At 53.6% G+C, this 24,157-nt stretch overlaps 9 protein-coding genes across 9 annotated transcripts; 5 read left to right on the forward strand and 4 right to left on the reverse strand.

Annotated features, from left to right (window-relative positions):
- Nucleotides 1–802: 802 nt before the first annotated feature.
- BDP55DRAFT_538874 (uncharacterized protein) lies at nucleotides 803–2,449 on the forward strand (the record flags this gene model as incomplete). Its single annotated transcript, XM_060567985.1, has 1 exon — nucleotides 803–2,449. One exon carries the CDS (start codon nucleotides 803–805, stop codon nucleotides 2,447–2,449), a length of 1,647 nt encoding a protein of 548 aa, XP_060436820.1.
- A 1,013-nt stretch (nucleotides 2,450–3,462) lies between these two features.
- BDP55DRAFT_640373 (uncharacterized protein) lies at nucleotides 3,463–3,725 on the forward strand. Its single transcript, XM_060573332.1, has one exon. It carries the CDS (start codon nucleotides 3,483–3,485, stop codon nucleotides 3,699–3,701), a length of 219 nt encoding a protein of 72 aa, XP_060436821.1. The 5' UTR covers nucleotides 3,463–3,482; the 3' UTR covers nucleotides 3,702–3,725.
- Nucleotides 3,726–4,695: 970 nt separating this feature from the next.
- Nucleotides 4,696–6,672, forward strand: BDP55DRAFT_736034 (uncharacterized protein; the record flags this gene model as incomplete). Its single annotated transcript, XM_060580350.1, has 3 exons — nucleotides 4,696–5,393; nucleotides 5,544–5,758; nucleotides 5,813–6,672. 3 exons carry the CDS (start codon nucleotides 4,696–4,698, stop codon nucleotides 6,541–6,543), a joined length of 1,644 nt encoding a protein of 547 aa, XP_060436822.1. The 3' UTR covers nucleotides 6,544–6,672.
- Nucleotides 6,673–8,146: 1,474 nt separating this feature from the next.
- BDP55DRAFT_8831 (uncharacterized protein) lies at nucleotides 8,147–9,475 on the forward strand. The gene is made up of 2 exons (XM_060581292.1): nucleotides 8,147–8,469; nucleotides 8,541–9,475. Exons 1-2 carry the CDS (start codon nucleotides 8,181–8,183, stop codon nucleotides 9,218–9,220), a joined length of 969 nt encoding a protein of 322 aa, XP_060436823.1. The 5' UTR covers nucleotides 8,147–8,180; the 3' UTR covers nucleotides 9,221–9,475.
- BDP55DRAFT_699630 (metallo-beta-lactamase superfamily protein) lies at nucleotides 9,460–10,550 on the reverse strand (the record flags this gene model as incomplete). Its single annotated transcript, XM_060577899.1, has 3 exons — nucleotides 9,460–9,569; nucleotides 9,707–10,156; nucleotides 10,229–10,550. The coding sequence occupies 3 exons, from the start codon at nucleotides 10,548–10,550 to the stop codon at nucleotides 9,538–9,540; spliced, it is 804 nt and encodes a 267-aa protein (XP_060436824.1). The 3' UTR covers nucleotides 9,460–9,537.
- A 2,120-nt stretch (nucleotides 10,551–12,670) lies between these two features.
- Nucleotides 12,671–13,724, reverse strand: BDP55DRAFT_640380 (Molybdopterin biosynthesis MoaE). The gene has a single exon (XM_060573333.1). The coding sequence runs from the start codon at nucleotides 13,410–13,412 to the stop codon at nucleotides 12,882–12,884; it is 531 nt and encodes a 176-aa protein (XP_060436825.1). The 5' UTR covers nucleotides 13,413–13,724; the 3' UTR covers nucleotides 12,671–12,881.
- An 878-nt stretch (nucleotides 13,725–14,602) lies between these two features.
- BDP55DRAFT_538191 (uncharacterized protein) lies at nucleotides 14,603–16,988 on the forward strand (the record flags this gene model as incomplete). The annotated part of the gene is made up of 3 exons (XM_060567922.1): nucleotides 14,603–14,981; nucleotides 15,040–15,315; nucleotides 15,370–16,988. The coding sequence occupies 3 exons, from the start codon at nucleotides 14,603–14,605 to the stop codon at nucleotides 16,986–16,988; spliced, it is 2,274 nt and encodes a 757-aa protein (XP_060436826.1).
- A 264-nt stretch (nucleotides 16,989–17,252) lies between these two features.
- On the reverse strand, nucleotides 17,253–19,513 carry BDP55DRAFT_538046 (choline/ethanolamine kinase; the record flags this gene model as incomplete). The annotated part of the gene is made up of 2 exons (XM_060567904.1): nucleotides 17,253–18,074; nucleotides 18,152–19,513. The coding sequence occupies 2 exons, from the start codon at nucleotides 19,511–19,513 to the stop codon at nucleotides 17,253–17,255; spliced, it is 2,184 nt and encodes a 727-aa protein (XP_060436827.1).
- Nucleotides 19,514–21,846: 2,333 nt separating this feature from the next.
- On the reverse strand, nucleotides 21,847–24,025 carry BDP55DRAFT_8876 (HAD-superfamily subfamily IIA hydrolase). Its single transcript, XM_060581295.1, has 3 exons — nucleotides 23,327–24,025; nucleotides 22,904–23,197; nucleotides 21,847–22,835 (listed from the first exon to the last, which is right to left on the reverse strand). The coding sequence occupies exons 1-3, from the start codon at nucleotides 23,575–23,577 to the stop codon at nucleotides 22,043–22,045; spliced, it is 1,338 nt and encodes a 445-aa protein (XP_060436828.1). The 5' UTR covers nucleotides 23,578–24,025; the 3' UTR covers nucleotides 21,847–22,042.
- Between the last annotated feature and the right edge of the window lie 132 nt (nucleotides 24,026–24,157).

The raw sequence follows: 24,157 nt of genomic DNA on the forward strand, positions 1-24,157 counted from the left end.
TCGCACAATCCACACCACCTCGATGTTCCTACCTTTCGGTACTTGCTGACTCTTACTGGATCAGCATTCCCCCAGATCCTCCTCAACACCACCCACACTACCTCATACCTCAAGTCCGAATCACCACCAACGTGGTGATAATTTCAACTTGTCTATCCCAACAGGTCAGATCAGTGACCTGGACAACATCGTCAAGTTGACAGACCAAACTTCCCCCACGCCTTCTAACGACCGTCACGAAATTCACGAAATCACGATCCCTTCTGCGCAGCGCCAGCAGCAGCGGAGGCAAGCGCGAAACATTACCCCAGATCCAGTCGCTGAGAGACCGACCACTCCAGCTTCGTCCCAACTCTCCCACCGCACCCTTCGACGTACCTCGCGATCCGTTGCGACCCCAAGTCCTACACCGCAGTCTGCACGCCAGGTCCACATTGAAGCCGCATCAGTAGGTTTCAGTCCCAAGCCTCAAATTGTGACCGCGCCTGCGCCCACGCCAGCACTTGCGCCTGCCCCGACTTTCAATTACGATTACCCTCGAACCGTCGCTCCCCACGACCGACGAAATTCCCGTGCACGAAGAGTTCTCTCACAGGATCTGAGCGAGGACTTTGACGAAGAGTCCTCCGACGAAGCTCTGTTATTCCGAGACCCGACATCATCGTCTTCTCACACCCGACGCGAGTCTCACCGACCTCATCGCGTTTCCAGAAATACTCGCAGTGCCATCCTCTTTGCTCTTGAGGAAGCGCTTCGGCAACCCAACTTGTTCACGCCCGACGAAATCGAAGAAGGCGCATCAATGGCTGACCTGATCGGAGGTGGCACTGCCGCTTCCAACGGTAATGCCTCGGCTTCCACCCGCCAGCGCACCACTGGCGCTCCTAACCCTACCAGCTCGCCCTCTGGAATTCGTGGTCCTAGAATGATCATGCAGGAGCGCGCTGCTAGAGAGGCAGCCCGTCAGAGAGCCGAACAGGAACAGATGCAGTTGGAGAGACAGCGAGCCGAGCAGGAAGCTCGCCTATTGGAGGAGACGCAGAGACGGAATGCGGAGCGCCGAGCTGCCACCGCCGCTACTGGCGCTGCCGGAGGAGGAACAGCTGGTGGCGCCGCCAACGTGCCCCAGCAGGACCCCACCTCTCACCGGCGACCCGTAGCCACCGATACCCCACAAACCCGAACCAACCCGGGAGGAAGTTCCCGCCAACCTACGACGACTCAGCCGCAGACTCGACACGGCCGAACGGCGTCAACCTCTCAACCCGGCCAGCAACCCTACAGCACAGCCCCTCAGGCCAGCACCACTCAACAGCCTGCCAACACCTCTGTTCAAGGAGCCCAGGAGTCCGGCGCTGCGGGATCGAGACCTAGAAACTCATTCCCCCACGCGTTTGAGCGTTGGGAAACCTTATCAGCTCACTGGGAGGGTCTCACCAGCTTCTGGATTCGACGACTTGAACAGAACAACCAGGACATTGAGCGTGATCCTGTTAACCAGGCGCTCTCTCGCCAGGTCACCGACCTTACTGCAGCCGGTGCCAACCTTTTCCACGCCGTTGTCGAGTTGCAGCGCCTCCGCGCTAGTTCCGAGCGCAAGTTCCAGCGATGGTTTTTCGAGACCCGGGCTGAGCTGGAGCGTGCTCAGGAGGTCAACGCCATGTTAGAGTCGGCCCTTGACGAGGAGAGACGTGCTAGAGAGAACGCTGTTCAGGCAGCCATCCAGAAGGAGCGCCAGCACTCCGCCAACGATGAACGCGTTAGAGAGATGAAGAAGGAGCTCCAGATCTCCAAGGAAGAGGCTCGCCGCGCTTGGGAGGAGCTTGGTCGCCGTGAGCATGAAGAGCGTGAGCGGACCCAGTCTCTGCAGAGCGGTCAGCCTACCATCCTCGGCGGCGTCCAGGTCGTCCCGATGACGCAGGGTGTTCCTAGTCGCCACGGCAGCTCTCGTGAGCAATATGGTGGCCAGCAAGCCGGCTACGCTGGCGATTATTCCCAAGCCCCTGGTGGTCAATCCATCCCCGCTACCTCTGGCAACCCCTATGCATCCGGCGACGCTGGTCAGGAAGGCGTCACCTACACGGGTGCTGGTTCCGAGGGTGGATACTCTGAAGGTGAGTACGCTATCGATGCGCAAGGCCACTTCATTCGCGATTCTCAGGGACACAAAGTTCCCTTCATAGCTCCACCTTCCCCAGTTTCTGACGAAGGTATAGAAGAGTATGAAACCCCCGCGACGAACCCTCCCAGTGCCGGCTACCTGCAGACCCCCACTACGTCTGCTGGAGAACAACCGCAGCAGGGAGCCACTCAAGACTATTCCGGCTCGGGCTATGCGGCTCCAGGCTGGGAGACTGTCCCTAGACATCATCACCCGACTCGCCTGAGCGATGTCATGGAAGAGGATGAGCGCAGCCGCGCCAGCAACAGTCAAGTTGGCCGACACTAGTACTCCCCGGTCCGAAAGCACTAAGTTCTTGAATCATCGACCTTCGCAGTGCTTACACGACTCACATTGCCCCTGAAGAAAATAAGGGCGCCGGAGCTCGTTTTGCACTACACGTTTTACATCGATGGCACGGCATCACCCTGTTCCCTCGCGCATCTCCGCGGCAACAGCTACACGCTTGCAAGACTGTCACGTCTTGCGAGCACACATTACATCCATGCCAATGATGGCACTAAACAAGTTTACCTAATTCTTCTACACGAACACACGACTTCGAGGCGGCTTCGACGAGTCACGCGTCATGGGAGCACCATTGATCAGGGTAGACTTCACGGACGTTTCAACATGGCCTGATATTCGTCCCTCATCGTTGGTACGGAACTAGAAGAATGCACCTGTGGCAAATACGGACTGTCCACCTAGACCTTGTTGGAGTTTCTCAAGCGCGACTTGACGACTAATTTTTCTGTTTGGCATCACACCTTTTTTGGCGACCTTTGCGATAAAAAAAAAAGAAACGATTCTGAGAGATGGTTTGACACGGCGACGGACGGGCGGGCATGAAATGGTCAGCATGGCATGGCATGGCATACTTTTTTTCTTCGTTTTGGCGGCAATCAATCATGACTTTCCTTCCGACTTCGATCCGAAAACTTCCTCGAGTGATTGAATTGGCCCATTTGTCCGGCACCAGAGACGCAGGCTCTCAACAGAGCCAGCCTCAGACCAGAATATTCGCATTCAGCCAGCCTCGGCGGCAACTCCATACGTGGGCTTCAGACTTGAGAGGAGGGAGAAGGGATGCTCGAGGAAGGAGGCATGAGCAAAGAAGAACAAAACACTTGGCGTATGGGCAAAGGAAAGGGGAGGAGGAGCCCTGTATTTGTAGTAGACAAGATTTTTGTAGGAGATAATGCATTGCATCGAGTACGTGGGGCATGTACTATGCGCATACTAGCTAGCATCATTGCCTGGAATGCGAGCCTTGTGATGTAAATGGCTGGGCCTCCGTGGCCGGCTTGTTGCAGAGTGAATGCATTTACTGCGTGTTGGTTGGTGGCGGGCGTGGTCCGGCGGCTCCAGCCTGCTTGCTTACCAAGTTGGTGACACAATAGTTTGCCGCTCGATTTCCTACCTCTATTTCTCCCATTCCTATTCCTACTACTCTTACTACAATTATTGTCATTTTTGTAATCTTTACTTTCTATGTCTACCTTATCTGTTCCTTTACAATACTCTTCAAAAAGCTTAAAACCTAGTAATCATGATACAAGAGGTGTTCATTAAGCGTCGGCTTGACCAGCATTCTGGTTTGTCACCCACCTGCCAACTTAGTACACTGCCGTGCCTGTGTGCCTGTCCATCGGGCACGCCGCATTCCTGAGATCAGGCTGGAGGGGGGGGGGTTGTCTCATCACCAGGTAAGACACTTATTTACGCGATCAAACTCTGAGCTCCCTTGAGAATGTTCGAGCTCGACTTGTTATATGAGAGCCATCTTGATGCCGGGAACCTTCTTCTTGAGAACATCGGATAACCGAAGTGCCGGGTCCCTAGCCTGGAGTTTCGCCAACATTCTCTTCGTCTTTTTGCTCTTCATGTAGTAGCCGATACTTCTGCCTTGGTGCGCTTCTTGAGGTGCATTAGTACGAGAATATAGTAGGGAAACGAAGCAGAGATGGAAGCTCCCTCTTAGTGGTGGGCAGCTATCAAGCTGACTGCTGATGTCGAGGATCTACCCGCTCGCGCCTCGTGCTTAACGGCCGCACTTTTTCTTCTGCCAGGTGAAGGAGGCTCTCGAAAATTTCATGATATTTGCAGATTGATTGCTGTCTGTTTTGAAGGCTTCCAATTTGGCGCTATATATCCGTATAACGGACACTGCTGCTAGCTTGTCGGTGTCCCGTCTTACTATCGCTGCTGAGCTGGGCTGAGCTGGGCTGAGCTGGCTGCCTCGTGGTTCGCCTGACAAGACATGAATGCGAGGGCTACGCCATTTTGGCCGGCCAAAACTTGCAGACGTAGCCTCGAAAACAGTCAGAGTTCATTGGTCTGCCGCTTTTGCGTAGGATGAGAATTGCGAAGTTGCGATATTCTGCGAGTTTCATATAAGCCGCCCCCCCCGCGTCTTTGCACCCTTCCTGAATTCCGAAAGAAATTGGGTCTTTCTTCGAGCATGTACTGTCCTCAAAACAGGATCATTTTGTTGTAGATTTCCCCGAATTTTGAAGTTATCACCAATTAGCATGGGAGATGCATGTTGGGATGCCCCGCCCGACCGGGACTTCGATCCTACTGATGCCCTGACGCACCGGTTTTCGGTCCTGGGCTTCCACGAACAGGCTCCGGCGCCGATCGAGAGGTCGACTAGATATCACGGTGGCTGGTATGATGGCGGGTTCCGTAGAGCTCGTCTGCCGACGCCGCCTCCACCACAACAGGTTGCGCCCCGGCCAACCAGGGTGGATTCAGTCCCGGCTCCGGCTCCAGAGTCAAACAGATGTCAGGCAGGAAACCCGTATTCGGCGTCCTGCCCTCCTTGGTCTGTGCAACAGCAACCTCCAACCTTGGGGTCATCTCAAGACCGCAAAGATGTTGGTGTTCAAAATGGAACCGGTAGTCCCTCTCTACCCGACCCCTTTGAATTGCCACCGAATTGGCCCCATCATCCGTCTGACGATGATGACTTTCCCGGGCGGACTCCAAACAACGATTTCAACCGCCCATCTACGTTTCACACTCTTCGGGAGTCTTGCGGAGAGTCTGAGTTTCCTCCACTTTATCATCAGGATCGGGGTCTGGCATTCCGATTGTCTTTCGATCCGCCGCCCGAGCCCTCACACGCGCTGCTGATGGCCTGTCCGTATCTCAAGTACGATCCGTCAAAGTATGGCCAGAAAAGGGGCTGTCGGGGGGCGGCGTTTCCTACCACACACCGGTTGAAGTGAGTCCTCACCCACCCGTCTTCTGGAGTTGTCTTGAAAACCCTGCGAGCCCACAGTGTCCAGAATTGTGATGACTGAACCGGACGTGGACGTAGAGAGCATTTACACAGGACACACAGACAGAAGCCGAATTGCCCGCGCTGTCGCAGTCTCTTCAAAACTGAGGCTGAGGTAGGGAATCATCTTAAGGCGCAGGCGTTGTGCAAAGTTATTCAGGGCGATGGTGATGTCGAGGGATTTGATGCTGCCCAGGAGAAGCTTCTCAAAAGTAAGAAGCGCAGAAAGGGAGTTGACACGGAACAAGACAAGTGGAAAGAGATCTTCAAGATTCTCTTTCCCAGTCATCAAGATATACCAGATCCTTGTGAGTACTTTGAGTACGAGTGCGATTGTGAGAACTAACTGACACTGAGCATAGTCTACAAAACGTCTCTCGATGACCAAAATGCCGCAAGCCAGGTGCCAAGACAGGATCAAGACGATGTCGAAAGCATTTTCACCAGAGACATACCTTCTTCAGTAGAGGAGGAGACCTTTTCTAAGATGGAGGAAGCTGTGGGGGAACGCTTGACTAAGAAGAAGCGAAGGAACCTCATGAACGTGTTCAGGGGGTTCGCCGTTAACATGCTCCGCCATTCTACGGAAGGAGACACCAAGGACAGGGCCATCACACCCATGTCAAAGTCTAGTCAGGTTGAGAGGCCACGGTCCGCTGGAGCTTCGAGGGAGAAGCTTCAGTGCGTGAAGGCTGATGGCAAACCGGACGAGAAGTTGGAAAGCAAGAGAGATGATGCGTACGTGGCTCAGGAAGCAACGCAAATCTCCATGTCTGGGCCGCTGATAGACCCGGTCATGACTCTGGGTTCCTTGCCGTCGGTGGAAGAAACGGTGCAACGCAGCATTCCATTGGACTCACAAAGCTTTGATCTCGGCATGGACCCGACTGGAGTTTGCTGGCAGGCCTGGGCTGCCAATGGCAACGGAGATGCGTGGTTGGAAGACTTGCTGGGTATTGGGACAGCTTTACCTGGAGTTCTCAGTCAGGGACAAGACAAGGTATTTAGGATTGAGCCTATGAATATTTATGACGGAGTCGATACTATTCCAATGCGGGCACAATACGTCGTAGGCGAGGACGCTACATATTAGCAAAGATGCCTAATACTCAAATGAACGATGCCGAGGAAGATATTTATGCCCCCATGACTTGCTTCCTAGACATTTGTCGGATGATTATTAGTCGGAGGCTGCGCCTAGTTGGAGTATTTGTTCATCTTGAGAAAATGCGTGAATGTCTGGGTATTATATGACTTCCATGGACCGGTGGCAGTGGCATGACGCACAGGTACATATTGAGCACATGCATGACTGACGTTGCTTGCTGCATCTCATCCAACCACCAAACGGCATCCCCTAGCCTTGGGCACCGCAACAACCAACTATTAGGCAGCAGTGACTGGGCATGACTTGTGCAGCAAAGGAGATTTGCGAAATTTCGCAGAACAACTTCTTGACGCCTTACGTCCCAAATAAGAGCCTGTACTCCCTGATTTCTGTTAATTCATGATTACCTTTCAGTTTCACCAGGCTGCCTCATCTCTCTAGAGGCTCTCGTACGTTATTTATCCGTAAATACACTTCAGGCAACATGTCTAGTTCAACCCGGAGGGTTTCTGATTATATCCGCGCCGGTGGATCAGTTGATGAGGAAGAATCGACATGGGTCGCACCCCGCCTGATTCCAATGCCAGGTGATGAGGGCTATGATTTCGATAGATCGATGCCATCTATTCGCGGCCGGCCTCGGGCAAGAGGTAAAAAATACCAGGGGAGGCACTCGATGGGCATAGGAGGTCGTTGGACTCGAGATTGTGATGAGGGCTATGATCTCGATAGATCGATGCCATCTATCCGCGGCCGGCCTCGGGCAAGAGGTAAAAAATACCAGGGGAGGCACTCGATGGGCATAGGAGGTCGTTGGACTCGAGATTTTGATGGAGAAGGAGGAGGAGGGTCGGCAGGAGGAGCAACAAGAAGAAGAAGAGAATTCGAAACTCCGGTCGCGCCTGAACCGGTAGTATCAACATCCCCAACGATAAACCGCAGCAATCGGCAACATGAATTCGAGTTCCATGACGCAGTCACACTATCACAACAGCTTAGCCAGTTAACACTTGGCGCGTCAAACGGATCAAGTACCTCCACAGCGATCCCAGGACAGCCCGGGAGCAACGCTTCAGGCAAAGCGAAGTCTGGCTTTCCTTCCAACGACTATGTTACCAAGTTCGTGCCTGTTCCTCGTGGTAGAGGGCCGAAAAATACGGCTTCATTTGACCTAAAGAAAGCACCGAAGGACGGCAAGAGTTCTGCTATTCCGTGTAAAACACTTGCTATGGCGATACGCGGCGAAATCACTGAGAGAAGAGCAGTTCCTACGCAGGACGATTCATTTCAGCCCGCTGAATCGCGTGGGCTTTCAACAGATAACATGAATAAGATCAAGCCTCGTGAGTCGTCTGCTACGACTGGCGAGAAACAGGCCCGCACGAAGAAGGATCTTCCCCAGACACCAAAGACATCTAATGATACTGGCTTCTCTGGGCCACCGTGCTCCGACCCGACCAGGCTTCCAGCAGCATCGCAATCTAAGGGAGTCAAGCTAGCTTGCCCATACCTCAAGTTCAATCCGGCAGTGTACGGAGAAACTCTGTCGTGTACTCGCCACTTTCCCTCCACTCACAGACTGAAGTAAGTTTCTCTTTGCAATTGGCAGCTCGCCGAGACTAATGATCGGTGGTTTTGCCTCTAGAGAGCATCTATACAGACATCACGAGCAAAAAGCCCACTGCCTACGTTGCGGCAAAGTCTTCGACAATCAAGCTGACTCGGCAAAGCATGCTCAGCTAGATGAACCATGCAATCTTGTCAAAGATTTCTTCATCGAAGGCTTCAACAAAGACCAGCTGAAGAAATTGAAAAGCAGAAAGCGGGCAAGAGGAGATAGATCGGAGGAAGAGAATTGGAGGAAAATTTACCGCATACTATTCCCGGACTGTACTGTCATTCCAGACCCTTGTACGTTTTCACCGGTTCACGCATCGATATCTTTGGGGGTTGATGAGAAGAATTACTGACATTTCCTACAGTCTACAGGATACAGTACGATGACGGCATTGTGCAACACAGTCATCTCCAGAAGATATTCACCCACGATAATGACTCTGGCATAAATGAACGGTTCTTCTCAAAACTAGAAGAAATTGCTGGAGCCTCCTTCGACAGCGCCAAAAGGCGTGCAATGCTAGGGTTCTTCGAGACATTTGCTCAAGAGAAGCTTGCTGAGACGAAAGAAGACCACGGCCCACAGCATCCAGGAGACGACTGTACTGTATCAAGAAAAGCCCTGCGCTCATCGATCATGGATAAAACTTCCGGCGCGGATTGCGTTGAGGATCTGACTTCGTCAACTCCCCGAGACGCATCTGTCGTGTCACTGGTACCAGAGACCGGCACAGAGAGAGTTGATGACCCCCAAGGCAGTGCTTCACGTCTTGCTACGTTCGATCCAATTCACGAATACGACTTCACTCAGGCGTTATTGGACGATCAGATCCGGTTATCGACACCATGGCAAGAGGTCAATTTGAGCTGGATCGAGGGAGGATTTGATCAATTATACAGTAATCCACCCAACGGATATCCGGACATGGCCACTGTGCAACCATGCAACAATTACACCCTGAATGGAGAGAGCAGCGTCTGTAACGTTGCTGGAAAGCATACGGCATCAAACTCCGCGCGAAGAGGACGTCAGCATGAACGATGATGATACAGAGACAGACATTAATAGAATGTGTGCCAGAGACAGATGAGAGAAGATTGATTATCCCAGGCATCGGCAAGTCAGTGGAAAGTTGGGCTACAATGTCATCCTGAGAAAAGATGAGGCAAGTACCTCGTCAAACCCCCACCACACCTGGGTTCGCCCCTTCCACGTCCTCTATAGATGACTTCTGTATTTAGTCCTGAGAAAGAACAAAGATGATTTCATAGATAATACACGGTTAAGAAAAGAAAATGGAAACATTTCGTGACCTGACAGCGTACACCATTGTTGGAGATGGAAAGGGGGGCTTGACAAGTTCAAAGTAGGTAGTGGTTTGAACTCAGGGATGCTGAAAATCATAGGCAATGTATTACCAATGCCCGCGTCTCAATTTCAGCCATAAAAACACAACAGTCCCGAAAAGCACCAGCAACAGCCCGGGTGTTGTGTACAGAGAACCTTGATTCAGTGGGCTCTCGACCATACTAGGTCTGTAAATGACCTTCTCCGTCAGGCGGTGAGCTGCTTGAGGGTCGTGAGCAGGGAGCAGCACAACGTTTTCGCTTCTAGCGAACTCTTTGATTTTCCTGAGAGAATCAACTGCCAGCGCCGGGTTGCTGTTGACACCATCCGTAAGCTCCTGGTCGAGTAGTTCCTGATCATATGTAGCATCCCCAAGTAGGAGATACGAAACATCATCAGCACGAACAATGACCGAAAGATATCCTGGCACATGGCCTGGTGTGTCGACAGCCACGACCTTTCCATCTCCAGTGATGGGATAGCTCTGGTTCCATGGACCAATGGGGCCACCGGTTGGTTGAAGAATGAAAGGTTTGAAAGATGCTGACCATTGGTTTGGAACGGCTCCTTCCATTGTAGCATGAAATGGCGTCTTGTACGCCTGCCAATGTTCTTCAGTGATCCAGACCGGTGCTCCGACGAGGTCGGGCAGCCCGTCACCATGATCATGATGAAGGTGGGATTAAACAACTGCCTTGAGGTCACCCGGTGTAAGGTTGTCTTGCTCAAGTCGGGAGCCAATGCCCTCATCTTTTCCTACATCGATATCGACAGCAAGATGGAAGAAGGGCATCCAGAGTGGGAAATAACCGGGCTCCATACTGTGTGGCGACTCGCCGGAGTCGAACAGAATGGGCCCCTCAGGATGATCGATCAAGTATGTGTTGATAGGCAACGGATCTGTCCAGGATGTGTCCAGCAAGACTGACAGGCGACGCAGGAGTACAGCTTTATTGGCAGGCTGATGACGGTGGGAGGGGCGGATTCGTATTGACCCTGTCTGGAGAATCTTGATGCTGATGGCCATTTTGAACTTACAATGAAAAGGTATGAATAAATGTAGACGAGTTCATAGGACTTGATTCATACGGAAAAGAGATAGAATGGTGTTGATGTGGATGGATAGTATTTCTTTGAGTCCGCGAGATATTGACTTTGGGCGTCTGAATGCAGCCATGTACTTTGTACCCCTGGGCACGATGAAGACATTCATGCAGGTGGGATATGTGTCATGGACCAATGGCCTTAGACGCTCTGGCAGCACGGCGATTGACGAACGCCGTTTTCCGTGATCGGAGGTGCTAGCTACCGACGTTCGACTTCTGAAGATTTACACAGCATCATGTATATAGGCATCGCAGATGGATGTGCCAGTACGGGCCCAGTCTCATCCGAGGCCCGACTTTCGTCTTGTAAAAGCCTGCCCTTTTCAACCCCGTCGCAGTTGCTTGGCCAGGATCTCCCGGTCGCCGACGGAGACCCGCGACAGGGACGCTTCGATCAAGCAGTACGTGTGAAGAATGTCGCTTGGACAGCACGCCACTTATGCGAATCAGAAGGACTGAAAGGTGGAAGAAGTAATAGTTATTCGAATCGCGTAACGCGCACGGGGTTTAAGGGAGAACAAAGGCGCCTCCTGTTCCACAGGTAGTTCAAGGATAGCCCGAGTTTCCATCTAATCATTGCCGAATTTCGCAGAAAATCAAGGAATTAAACATAGTCCACAGACAGACGCGGAAGTAAAAGTAGTGACTTGTGTAATACCAGATGTTTGATTTTGTGGAGTCTCGGGTCTTGCTTGGTTTGGCTGATTCCTCTTGACTGGTTTCTTGTGACGCATTTGCAGCAAGCGGCAGGCGTTATCCAATACTCGAATGGCCCTTGATATCGGCCCCTGGGGGAGAGCTAGTTGACTACTACATAGGACGCAGCTCGATTGGCTATAACATGTTCCGCCGTCGCGAGTTCCAACACTGGTTTGCTATACGAAGCTTCCTGGGGCGCAAATCTGCTCCACCAGCCTCAACCAGAAGCCACCACCTGCTGGCTTTTCTGGTAACTCCGGATAACTGAAAACAAATTTAACCCCGAAATTAAACTACTGAAAACACAGAGAATGAAAAAAGGTCGTTGTGGAGTTGACTTGTGTCTCTCCCCATGTGGCGTCTCAGCCGTCACAGTTCCCAAGATCTCACGATACCTTCACATACGACCATACCCATTGGAAAATTCGGGATCCCGTCCGCTCTCCCATAGACAAGCCAATGAGGGCCGGATTAGTAGTTGGGTCGGTGACGACCAGCGAATACCTGGTGTTGTATGTTTTTGATGTTTTTGTGAAGCTATCGTGGTCCACTTGCGGGCGGTCTTGGTGGGGGACGCTACCGCTGGCCCCAGATGAAGTACACCATAGAAAAACGCCTGAGTAATAAGATGACTTGACCTTGGTCTTCTTGTTGAGTAACAAAGGGATATTTCTTTCTCAATATCATTGTAAACCGTTCCTCCGGTTCCAGTGGTACAGACATTGATTCTCCCCATGTCGTTGGTATACGTTAGCTTTTCCCCCAAGCAGCCGTCGAATGAATGACCTTACCTTGGGTATAATGGGCTAGAAAGCCGGAATAAAGAATTTAAGTCTCACATTTCACGTCGACGATTCGAACTGGATGTTCGGAAAGTTGGCTGTCGTGAGTTTTGGCTGATCGAGGATTCTGGCCCTCGAAGAGCTCGTCGATAGGAAGAGCATGTCAAAAGGTTAGATCAAGGGAAACATCAACCAACTATGCAATCAGCTGCTTAGCAAGCTTCTCGACATGGCCAATACTTATCTAGACAACACGCTCACCATGACTGAGTAAAACAGAATCAATCAAGATGTAAAAGTATACGGCTGAGGACCACTCCGGTACTAGCATTAGTAGAAGTGGTACAGGCAGACAAGTAGAGCGAGTAGACCGTCGAGACCGTCACCGCTGCTTCAAGGATGGGTATTTGCAGCTGTGAAGATTTTAAGACAACGTCAGGTGGTGGTTGGTTAGCCTAGTTGGGGGCAATATCAGCAGGACTCCTCGACTAAGGTACGATGACACTTTCAGACATAAGGTAAGGGCCTTGCGAGTACTGTTGGCAAGTCGCAGTCGTTGCTTCCCACAAGGTTCATCAAATTCATACGCTTGATGCTTGACCGATTGGCACGGTTTTCCAGCAGATGTTGGCAGGCAAGGATGTTACATATGGAGTTGCGAGTAGCTCATTTCGTGCAATGACTAACTCCCCAATTCGGATAGAGGCAGTCTGCAACCTGTCCAAAGGCGATGCCTATTCTGAAAGAAATAATGTTGAAATTCCCAAGACTTCATGTTTCAGTTGAATTAGAGCTTTTCGGATGACTCTGATCCCCAATAGCCTCCTTCTGCCCAGCAATCCCATCTCGATTCGCCCTCCACACGCCCTCTTCGCCATGGAACTCCTCCCGCTTCCACACCTCAACCTTTGCCTTACACTCCTCTAGAGCCTCCTCTCCAGCCCTCCATGCCGCCTGTCTATGCGGCGACGATACCGCGATCAAGATGCTCTCTTCGCCGATAGGAACCGTTCCCAGGCGGTGGATCATGGCGACGCCCTTTAAGCCGTGCTTCTCAAGGATGACCTTGGCGATGGACATCATTGTGCGGAGGGCAAGTGGTGTGTAGGCGCTGTACTGTAATTCTTTGACGGGCTTGTCGCCGAACGTGTCGCGTGTTGTGCCGGAGAAGAGGACGATGGCGCCGGCTTGTGGTGAGCGGACTCGGTTCATGATGGCTGAGGCGTCGAGGAGATCGTAGGTGAGGGCAACGTAGCAAGAGCCCTCGGAGACCTCCCACGGCCCTTTATCCTGGTCCTCCATGACTTTACACGATGGAATGCGCGAGCAATGGAGGCGGCAAGGATGTTTTTTGGTCTTTTGAGTCGTAGTTGATGACAGAAGTAGATGGTGGGGTTCAGACCGTGTAAGTATCCAAGATGACGACGAGCCTTTTGAAGTTGAAGAAGTATAGTCAACACGACTGAACTCTTAGTTGAATATTCAATGAAACGTCTTTCAAATTATCAACAAGCCTCTCTCAGATACCAACAGCATGCTCAACTCTTTTATGATATTGGGTTAAAATTACCTCACACATGGCAGTGCTGAGCGTGGGGAGGACGAGGTGTATGGGTACGTAGGTACAAGGTACAAGGATGAAGGAGCGCGGATCAGGGCCATATCAACCTTACCTTATCGACGACCCCGCTTGACTAAGCAATAGATAAGGCGTAAGTCCGTCAAAGGCAGCCGCAATTCGACCACAAATATGGCCAGGGTTGAGCTTCTGCCAGGCCCAGCGTGTGTGGACCATCCCTTCCTCATTCCCGCCTTCACGCATGCCCGCAGCCCATTGCAGAGGCCCGTCGCCCTTTGTCGTTCCACCAATACCAGGTTGAAGCATAAAGGCACGGTCTTGTCGTTCGCCTCACGAGGGACAGCACCGCGCCTTACTTACTCTTCCTTTTCCTCCTCTTCTACTTCTTTCCGGACCACATCAAACCCAACCAAGTTCACGCCCGAATCAGCGCGCATAAGAGACCGGACACACCCCTTCCTGCGATCCGCGACCATGTACGAGGACGACCATCGCGCGCGCGAGAGGGGACCGCACGAGCGACGAAGATCCCCTCTACGAGATCAACAACAGTATTCAGACAACGACGGCTTTCGAACGCGGCAGGGTAAAGAGACTAAGCTGAGCCTGCGGAGGACATGACCATCTGCAGTACATCTGGCTGGGTTGAGCTTCTGCTAACTTGCCCACGGGACGACGAGACTCTTCTAGGTCTCCCCCCAGGAATAACCTCGAGCTGTCATACGACGACGACAGTTACGCCTCTGAGGATACCCGTCGTCGCGAGCGCGACTGGGATCGGGACCGGAATTGGGATCGTGAGACTGCAGAATACCGCGCGAGAGACTACGACCGTTATTACCATGGACCGCCGCGTGAGGCCCACGAGTCACGTCCTAGATCGGGAGATCAAGGCGGTGGTCGGGATGACTATATGGATCGCCGTGATGAAGACGCTGCGCTACTTCACCCACATGACGGCGACGACCGCGGATCACGTCGTTACGATCGAGGTGGCCGGGGCTACTCTCGCCCTTACTACGACGATGGCACTCGCCGCGATGATGCCCGACGTGGTCCTGACGAGGATCTTCGTCATTTTTCCGCCTCTCCAGGTGGCAGCCCAGATCGCCATCCTCGTCGCGATCGTTCTACATCGCCTCTTCGACAAGCTGGTACTCCGAGTGATACTGTGATCCTGGAAGGCCTTCCCTCCGATTTGTCTCTCGAGACGCTGCGAGATTGTCTCTTTAAGCAGTCTGCTCTGTCACAATATCCATCTGTAGATGTTCGCATTCCCTCGGCTGGGCGAGGTAAGCCACCTGTCCCTCAACCCACTCACTCACCCACACTTTCTCACACGCATACCAGGCAAGCGTCGCGCTTTCGCGCAGTTCGAGCATGTTGAGCAAGCGGTCGAGTTTGTCAAAGGAAATTACCCTAAGCTTGTTATCAACTTCTTCAGCGGGGAGGTTGATGATGCCACGGACGGCATGACCCTCATTTATATCCACTACGCGAGGAACCGCGATGACGCCGAGCGAGAAAGTCGCGCTGGAACTGCCGCTAACTGGAGCTGTCCGACTTGCGACTTTTCAAACTATGCGACAAGGAGCCGCTGCAAAAACTGCGGTGGTCCACCCACAGGTATACACGCTCAGCAATCCTTGCAGAAGTTGAGACCCGTACTGACCCGACCAGATCCGTCCCAATACCGGTTCTTGTTGACTGGCGAGAGCGATGCATCGGATACACCTTCTCAAATTTTGGTTTTCTTCCCTTTGGCGCCCTCCGTTACCGAGGATGTGTTCTCGGCGGGAGCTGGAAAACTGGAGCTCGTGCAAAAGCAAGCATCAGCAAAGAACTCGGGCGACGGGCCAAAGCTCAAGTCCACTGCCCCGACTGGCGATGCATCTGGCTACGGCGCAAGGCCTGGCTCCCTGCACCGCACATTCTTGATGCGTGACCAGGAGACGAACGAGTCATTTAACTTTGGATTTGCTGAATTCTGGACCGTGGAAGATGCGTTGGCGGCCATGAAGAAGTTCAAGATGATGCGCGAGTTTACCATTGCCTCGAAACCAGTGACAGTTTCAACCATCCATCTCGGCGTCTTCGTGCCGGAATTGAGGGAAGTGACCAGGTTCAACGACCGAGTATCCTTCAACCCGCTCTTCAACCCGGCTATTCGGGTCAAGTACTGGGAGCCTCACGTCTATCCCAGCCAGAAAGTGATTACCGAGGTACCTCCCGGCGGCATGTCTGGAGACGGAAGCAAAGGGGATGCTACGGAAGAGGCGAAGAAGGGCAAGAAACGCAAGGCAGACGGCAGCCTGCCCGCCTCTTCCACCAAGAAGTCGGTGCCGATGGCTGGACAAATGGCGTTTTGGCAGAAACGGCATGTTGAAATACACGAGGGAAAGCGAGCCGCCGCTGCCGTTGGTGAAGATGGCCAGTCTGAAGAGCGCGCGCCGGTAAAGATCTCTCTGTCCGGCGCGAACGCGATATCTACCGGCCCTATCAAGATTTCTTTAACAGGCGCCAGTCTATCGAAAGCCCCCGCGCCGACGGAATCGCCCAATGGGGCTCCTACGGTTGAGGACCCCGCGACATCTGCGCCTTTGCCGGGAGCTGGCGCCTCAGATAAGACATCCACGCCAGAAGCGCCAACATCATACGTGGACCGCGAAAAGATCTGCTGCTTGATCTGTATGATGAAGTACAAGTCTCTGGATGATCTCAACACGCACGAAAAGTCGAGAAACCACAAGAACGCTACAGCAGATGAGGAAAAGGTCAAGGCAGCCAAGCCGCGACTAGCTGCCCGCGACAAGAGGATGGCGAAACAGGCAGAGGAGCAACCCCCAACGACAGCGGCGAACGAAGAATCGGCACCGCAATACCGCGATCGCGCCAAGGAGCGAAGAGAGGTTTTCAACCAGCCCGCGAAACCCAAGGTCCCCCCTGTGCAAGGCGGTGCCAAATCAGCGCGCAAAGACGACAAGTCGACCAACCCTCCGGCAGCGACGGCGGCGGCATCCAAGGAAAAGACACCTCCACCGGCGCCTCCGAAGTCCAAGGGCGCGGGAATGCTGGCTAAGATGGGCTGGACTACGGGACAGGGCCTGGGTGCCAACGGTGACGGTCGCACCGAGGTGATTGCCACGCACGCGTACCAGGAGGGTGTCGGCCTCGGCGCCGAGGGCGGGAACCTGGGCGACGCGGCGGAGCTGGCCCAGCGCAAGACGACGAATAGCTATGCCGAGTATGTGAATACGGTGCAGGACCGGGCTAGGGAGCGGTATAATAAGATGAACTGAGGTGCTTTTTGGGGGGCAATTGCGATGCTGCATGGCACTTGCTAGGGTACGTTGAGGAAATAGAGAAGCTACGCCCAATACAACACCTTGCGACGACTCTTTTCGCTTTATGGCATAGAAATACATCAGATGCGCACTACAGCCAAACAACTCGCATTACTACATGACTTTTGCCTTTGAAATTTGGTATATTGTGAACGGTTTATGTGCAAAAGAAGGAAAAAGTTGGCTCGTCTCGCTGAACAAGGACCTTCTAGATAACTTTCAGTAATCCACAATCTTGAGCCGGGCCTGCACGTCCTCAGGCAACTCCTCCCTCTTCACAATCCCCATGAGCACACAATCGCCCAAGAAGAAGAAGGCGCGCTCCTGCGCGTAGCCCAAGTAATCGTACTCATCCCCTTCATCCTCGGCCTCGGCCTCCGCAGCAGCCTGGACCTCGGCTTTTGCGTCCGCGTCGCCAGCCGCCGCGGCAGCCTCGTTCTGCGCCTGTTTCTCCTGCTGCTCGATTTCCTCCTGGGACTCGAAGCCGGGGACTTTAGCCTGGATGACGCCCCACGCAACCCACTGCGCGCTGTTGATGCCGCGCCAGAGGCGGGTTTCTTCGTAGAGTTCCTTGATTTCGGCCTCGACTGCTTCTTCTGCGCGGCGCTCTTCTTCTTTCCAGTGGTTGGGCGGGACGCGGGCGTCGAGCATGAATTCGACAATGGAGGACGAGGAGGAGGTGGGCAGGAGTGCGGGGGTGCTGGCACCGGTGCTGCCGCTGCCGTCGACGGGGACGGGGGTGAGGCGGGGCGTGGAGGCGCCGCCGTGGGTGTATTGCGGGCGGTGCTCGACGTAGGCTTTGAGGAAGCGGCGCTGTTCTTGGATGGTTGGGTAGACTGCCGTGTTGCAGACGAAGGGGAGGGACTCGTGGTGGTAGTTGTAGGACCATTCTGTGAAATGGTTTGCGAATTCGAGGCCGGGGACGTTGGCGGCTGCGTACTCGAAGTCGATGACGACGAGCTGCTTGTGCTCGTTTGCCGGCTTGAGAAGGGGGGATTTCTCGTCTTCGGGGCGCATACGGAGGATGTTGCCGTATTGGGTCTGGGTGAGCGTGTTAGCTGGTGATTGACTTTGACTTTTAGGGGGAAAAGAGAGAGAGAGAGGTTGGGTGTACTCACGTCATTGTGGGCAAAGACGAGACGCTCGCGGATGGCGTGGCCCTTGTAGGCGCTGAGAGCCAGCTCACGATACTTGTCGTAAAGCTCCTTAAACTGCTTCCACTCCACACCGCACACGTAACCGCGATCGCGGAAGACGCAGTTGCCGTTCCGTACGCCCTCGTCGAGAGCGCAAATCTTCTTCTCGACGTTGCCGAGCCAGGCATCCCAGTTCTTGAGCACCGCGGGACCCTCGTCCTTTTCCCTCTCCAAGACGTCGATGCCAAAGTGGAGCTCCCGCATGCGCTTAGCAATCTGCTTGGAGGTATCGGGATCGCGCAGGTCATTGGGAGTGAGGGTGATGGAGTTGAAGTACTCTTCGAATCGGCCGTTGGTGAAGCACCCAAGGAGTCTGGGGCCAATTTTCTTCCGTGCCAATCGCCGGAGCACGCTGAGTTCGTTCTCGCGATCGATGAGGGCTTCCAGTCCGTAGATGCGCAGAAGGAGCTTTGGCGGGGGCTTCTTGCCGGGTACTTCCTCGAGATCCTCAGGGGGAGAGACGACGTAGACGGCGTTGGTCAAGGCTCCGCTGAGACGTTGCACCAAGACGTTGTTGCCACTGTCCAGGGGGACTCTCCTCCAACCCTTGATTCTCAGTGTGTGCGCCAGACGCACGATCTCGTTCTTGAACGTTTCCCAGGCCTTCTCCTTCTCGTCCGCCTGGCCAGCAAGGGTCAGATCATCGGTGCTCTTGCCACCACCACTGTAGCTGAGAGTCTTTGAGTTATCGAGAATTGCGTCGCAGGTTGGTACCACAACGTCATCGCCAATGTAATCGGTGTCGGAGCTCGCCGTCCTATGAAGCATGCTACGCGACAATGATTTCTTGTGGCGAAGAGAGGGGCGCCTGCCGACCTTGGGACTCATTTGAGGGACCGCGTTGATTCCCATGGAAGCCATGCTGTCCTCGATAATCCTCTGCAGCCTATCGAACGAAACGTCGCTGGAATCGGAGTCAATGGAGTCTGAGCGTGAGCGAGGAGCAGCGGCTTGAGCTGTGGGGTCTGCTGTCTCTGATGCCGAAGATCGTTCCTTCTTGCTCTTGGACTGCGGCGAGCGGCGTCGAGGCGAGGTCTTGCTCTTGCGGGCAGCCTTCTTCTTTTTTTCATGCTCCAACCAGTCGTTGAGCTGGGCGAGTAGCTTTTGACTCTCGTAGTGGGCCTTGTGGCCGTGGCGATGATGGTGGTGAGAAGGTTGAGCGGCGGCGGCAGCAGCAGCGGTAGCATCGTCGGAAGACGGACCAGGCGATGGCTCCATGACGGGGGAAGAGCGAGAGGATGAGGAGCTGGTGAGGCCCATGCGACCTGTCAACCTCTTGGCCATGTTGGCGGCGTACTGTCTCTTGTGGTGATGATCGGAAGGCGGGGCAGTTGGAGGCGGAGCGACAGCGTCGGCCTCTGGCTCAGCGATTTGAACGACTGCGAAATGGTTAGTAAATCATGTAGTTTTTCTCTCAAGTCATAAGCCCAGCAAAGATACCAGTCCATCAAGCCGTGTCTGCGGGAAAGTGTGATGCGGCGGCATGCGGCAAAGTATTCCTAAGTGACGCGGGGCAGGCAGGCAGGCATTGACATGAAAACAAGTCACTATCGTGGCTCGACTGCCAGCCGCGTATGCGCGATCCCTCATTCTCCCATCACTACCGCGATGACACGATACCACTTGATGCGGATGCCGAGCCTGCAGACTGTAGATAGGCAGGTAGGTTTTAAAATGGGACGAAGCCAGACGTTTATTTGGACTGACCTTTACCAGGGTTGGAAGCGCACTCTTCATCCGTCTTCATGGCTGATCGCAGGGGCTGTTGCTGTCCAGTGATCTGGGGCGAGGAAGAGGACGACATCTTGGCAGGCGAGACACACGAAGAAGCGGGCGCAACAGTATTTATGAGAGGCTGAGAGGAGTCGCGCGCGCAAAGTCGGGTAGTGCTAGTTCGCGGCTATACGGATAGAGAAATTGTGCTCGCGTGAGACGACAGGGGATTGCAGTGTGCGTCGGTGAAAAAAATCGAGGTTATCCTCCTTTGGGGAGGTGAGAGGTGACAGTTTGCGATTGCAGGTTAGGCTCGTTGCCTATGAAGGAGGGGAGGGGGGGGGTGCCAGAGAATGGGAATCCCACGATAAAGGGCGAGTACTACGGAGTCGGGTGCTGGAAGTTCTTATCGGGCCCGGCGTAAGGTAAAAAAGACACGGAGGGGTTTATCGTGGGGCAGGCAGGCGACACGGGTCAGATTGGACCCCAACTGTGAGGGGTGACGGGGGGAGGCCTGCAGGTTGGGTTGGCTTGGAAAGTTGGGAGGGGGGTTCTGGAAGAGGAGGATTTACGGAAGAAGAAGAAGAAGAAGGGTGTTCAGATGAAGTGAAAAGGATAAACAAGAAGGACAAGACAAGGCACAACACGACAGGTTGAGAGCGGTCGTTTAGGCGAATTGCAGGCGCAGCAAAAGGGCAACTAGTCGTGTGGTGCGAGGTTGACAGGTTTCTGGTGAGGTTGTACTCCGTAAGGTACTTACTTACCTAAGGTAGGTTAGTTATTGGATGGGCCCGTTGCACGCTTTGGTTGACCGAGCCGTGGGGACGGACGGGGACCACTGGGGAGAGCTCCTGCAGTGGACCTCCACTACAAGCTTGAAGTGGTCAGGTGCACCCTCGCCGCCATCCCTGCTCGCTTCCAGTGGATTGAGGTCCCGATCATGTCATTGGTCCCAGTTTCTTGTAGCGCACTTTAGACCGTACATTGTCCCGCAGTGCCGCACCTGTACTTCGTACCCGACGACAACCGCACAACTTTGGTAGGTATCCCACCGACTTCCGCCCACCTCAGCTCGGCCAGTTGCACATGTTAGCTTCGCTTTCTGCCACAGAGCAAGGGTCGGGTTGTTCTTATCGTCGCACTAACACCAATTCGCTCTTCCATCACCACCAGCTAAAACTCTCGGGAGGATTCTGTCACCGACTTGACATCTCACGAGGTCTCAGAAAAACATAACCAACATCAAGTACAGAAATTAGCATCCGACATGTCAGCCCAGTTCCATGGCAATACCACGCACCCACGCAACCACCCCCTAAAAGACAAGACTAAATGTGACGTCAGGGGGACCCTACTGTACCAGTCGGGAGCTCCCGACCCTTGCTTTTCAAGGCATGGCGCGCGTCTTGCATGTGACGTACATGGCGACACACACACACACACACACACACACACTCGCCCCCAAAACAGACGCTGGCTAGCAGCACTGGGCGAAATGGCATTTGGGTAGGTTCTCCAATTGCCATGCCGGTAATTACCATGTGCTGAAATCAACCGTCCAATCTCTTCCTCTGAACAAACACGATTCCATGTCACTGGGAGAAGACTGTTTGCGAGTCCAAGTCGCAATATCTTGCTTTGAAAGGCAGGTAAACGACTTGCCACTCATCACATCCCGAGTCTCTACCTTATTCTCACCATCATCCATTTGTAGTAGTATTACTATCCATTCTCACTGCTTCGTCTTGCTTGTTGTCTCGGTTTGTTTTTCCAAGAATATACTCTACAAAGCTAAATAAGACGATGTCAAGTATGACGATAACAAGTATGACGATAACAAGGATGATCCGAAGTACGGAATTTAATAACAGGAGGTATTAATTATGTCCTGACCATCGGATTACTCTTTCACTCACTTGATAGATCCACTTGGCATATCTCTCGAGATTGAGCTCTATCTTACCTTGTATTCCACGCTCAAGTCGAGTACTGATACATTTCACCCCATGCCATTCATCGATGAGCTACGGCTACCTAGATACGATACGCTACTTGGACCATCCGCTGGAGCCTCTAGTATCAACATGCTCCAACCCATGCTCAGATCCTGGTCGACCTTCCCTCCCTCTGCAACGCCCACTCAACCGCCGCCTTGACATCATCCACAATCATCGTAGGCTTATGCGTAGGCGCGCCCCTCGTCTGACTCCAAACCCCCGTCTTCACCAGCAACGAAGCCCACTCCGTCTCCTCATTGCTATAATCATTCGCGCCCCGGATGTCGCTCTCCGGATTATCTCCCACCATGTACACCGTCTTCAACGGCGGCGCCTCCCCGTTGCCGCCGCTCTTCTGACCCAGCAGCGCCCGCCGATGCGCATCAAGCACCCGCTCCGCATACTGATACGTAGTCGCAAACGGCTTCCCAAACACCGTCCTCTTTAACTCCGCCTGCCCCGCCGTCACCTCCTTCCACACCCCCGCCACAGCCGCCTGGAACGCCCCCTGCCCGAACCGCGGCTGGTGATACGTCGTCGACCAGAATAGGTCCGCATTCGAAAAGATAAGCGGCGGCTGTCCGTCCTGCTGCCACCCGCCGTTGGGCAGCGACGCGTCGCCGTTCTTGGGCGAGTACGTCCCCAAAAGCCCCTCGCGCGAGAGGAGCAGGTCGGTGATGATTTGGATGTCGAGAGCCCAGTCGCGCGGGTCGTTGAAGACGAACATGGCGTCGATTTTGAGCGCGTCCGCGTCTGCTACGGTGCCGTCGTGGATGGGCTTGGGTAGGGGCTCGTGGGAGTCTGCGTAGACTGACTTTTTGAGGAGTTCAAAGGGGAATACCTCCGGGTGGGCGTGGATGATGTCTGCTGGCGTCACCACGTTCTTGAAGCCGTACCTTGTTGGAGTTGTCAGTTGATGTTGAGTTCGCCGAACGAACAAGCTCTCAAAAGGTTGCTGACTTACAGCTTGGCAATTTCTCTACACTTCTTTGCATCCGCACCCGTCAGGAAGATGGTCTTGTCCCCCAACCCCTCCGGCCCCTGCACTAGCTCCTGAAAGGGAGTGTGGGATTGGACAAAGTTGTCCACCGACAGCTTGACCCCGAGCTTGTCGCTCAAGTCCTTCACCCGGACGGCCTCGGGCTTGCCTCCGCCATTGGTCAGGAGGATGAAGGGGATGTTGTTGTCGTTGAGGTACTGGAGCGACTCGGCGGCCCCGGGAATAGGCTTGGCCACATGCAACAGAACGCCATCGATGCTGCTCTACCGTTAGTCACGGTAACTTCATGGTCATTGGTGGGTTTCTCGATCGTAATTTTCTGGGGCTCCAGAGCCATACGTGGCTCCCAAAGAGCTGCACGACCTCGCGTCATTGGGCTTGACTCACTCAAAAGCAAATGCAAACGACGGAGCTTCGCCCGCCTCGAAAACCGGCTTCTTGCTACTATACCACCGCCCCGCGCCGACAGTCTTAACATACGATAAGCTCGTCGAAGGCAGCGTAACTCTCCTCAGCCCGGAAAGCCCTCTCTCGTGACGCCCGATACCGGCAGCTGCGCATCTAAATGGTGTCGGTGAAGTAGTGAGTGGCCTCAAAAGGAGCCGACCGAGGCCCGTAACCTTGACTGCCTGTCTCATGACGTATAATGCAATTCCTTCAAATCAATTCGGGTATTCCAATATGCCGCATGCTAGAACGTGAAAGGAAATGGGTGTTGCTTCTGGATGTAAGAGTGATGATGAGTCGAGGTCGTTCGGCACGGTTGAGGTTGGAACGGCGGGCACGGATAACGGATAACGGTCAACACTGACTGAGCTCTGAGGTACCGTCCCCTGCAGGGAACCTACCCTTGCCGTCCAATGCTCTCCGCTCGCTAATTTTAGCGGCCAAGTCTCGACCTCATGTCCTGCCCGCTGCAGTCTGCAGAGAGCCGCGGGGTGCGTCTTGCGCCTTTGTTGAATGCAACGGTTTGAAACTAGCCAGTAATAGATGAGACTTGGTCATCGAGAGTAAGCTGTTTCTCGGTACATCTGAGTAAATCTTGGCTCAAGTCTTTCTTGACAACTTCTTTTCTTATTTGCCTGCTCGGCATTTTGCATCAATGTTGAAGGGTCGCAGCTTGGACATGCCCTGCTTGAGGAAATAATTTCCCGAGCTGTAATTGCTGGGCATCCATTTCCGTATCCATGTCCACGAGCAATACACACTGAATCTCCA

This window comes from Colletotrichum godetiae (genome assembly GCF_030913485.1).
Source record: "Colletotrichum godetiae strain CBS 193.32 chromosome Unknown BDP55scaffold_1, whole genome shotgun sequence".
In the NCBI taxonomy this organism is placed as follows: Eukaryota; Fungi; Ascomycota; class Sordariomycetes; order Glomerellales; family Glomerellaceae; genus Colletotrichum; species Colletotrichum godetiae.

Coding starts and splice junctions, on each gene's coding strand:
- BDP55DRAFT_640373 (XM_060573332.1), top strand. CDS start 3,483: ATGCATTTACTGCGTGTTGGTTGGTGGCGGGCGTGGTCCGGCGGCTCC.
- BDP55DRAFT_8831 (XM_060581292.1), top strand. CDS start 8,181: ATGATCGGTGGTTTTGCCTCTAGAGAGCATCTATACAGACATCACGAG. Junction 8,470..8,540: donor TACTGTCATTCCAGACCCTT/GTACGTTTTCAC, acceptor CATTTCCTACAG/TCTACAGGATACAGTACGAT.
- BDP55DRAFT_640380 (XM_060573333.1), bottom strand. CDS start 13,412: ATGGAGGACCAGGATAAAGGGCCGTGGGAGGTCTCCGAGGGCTCTTGC.
- BDP55DRAFT_8876 (XM_060581295.1), bottom strand. CDS start 23,577: ATGAGACAGGCAGTCAAGGTTACGGGCCTCGGTCGGCTCCTTTTGAGG. Junction 23,198..23,326: donor TCGTTTGCATTTGCTTTTGA/GTGAGTCAAGCC, acceptor ACGGTAGAGCAG/CATCGATGGCGTTCTGTTGC. Junction 22,836..22,903: donor TGTAGAGAAATTGCCAAGCT/GTAAGTCAGCAA, acceptor AACTCCAACAAG/GTACGGCTTCAAGAACGTGG.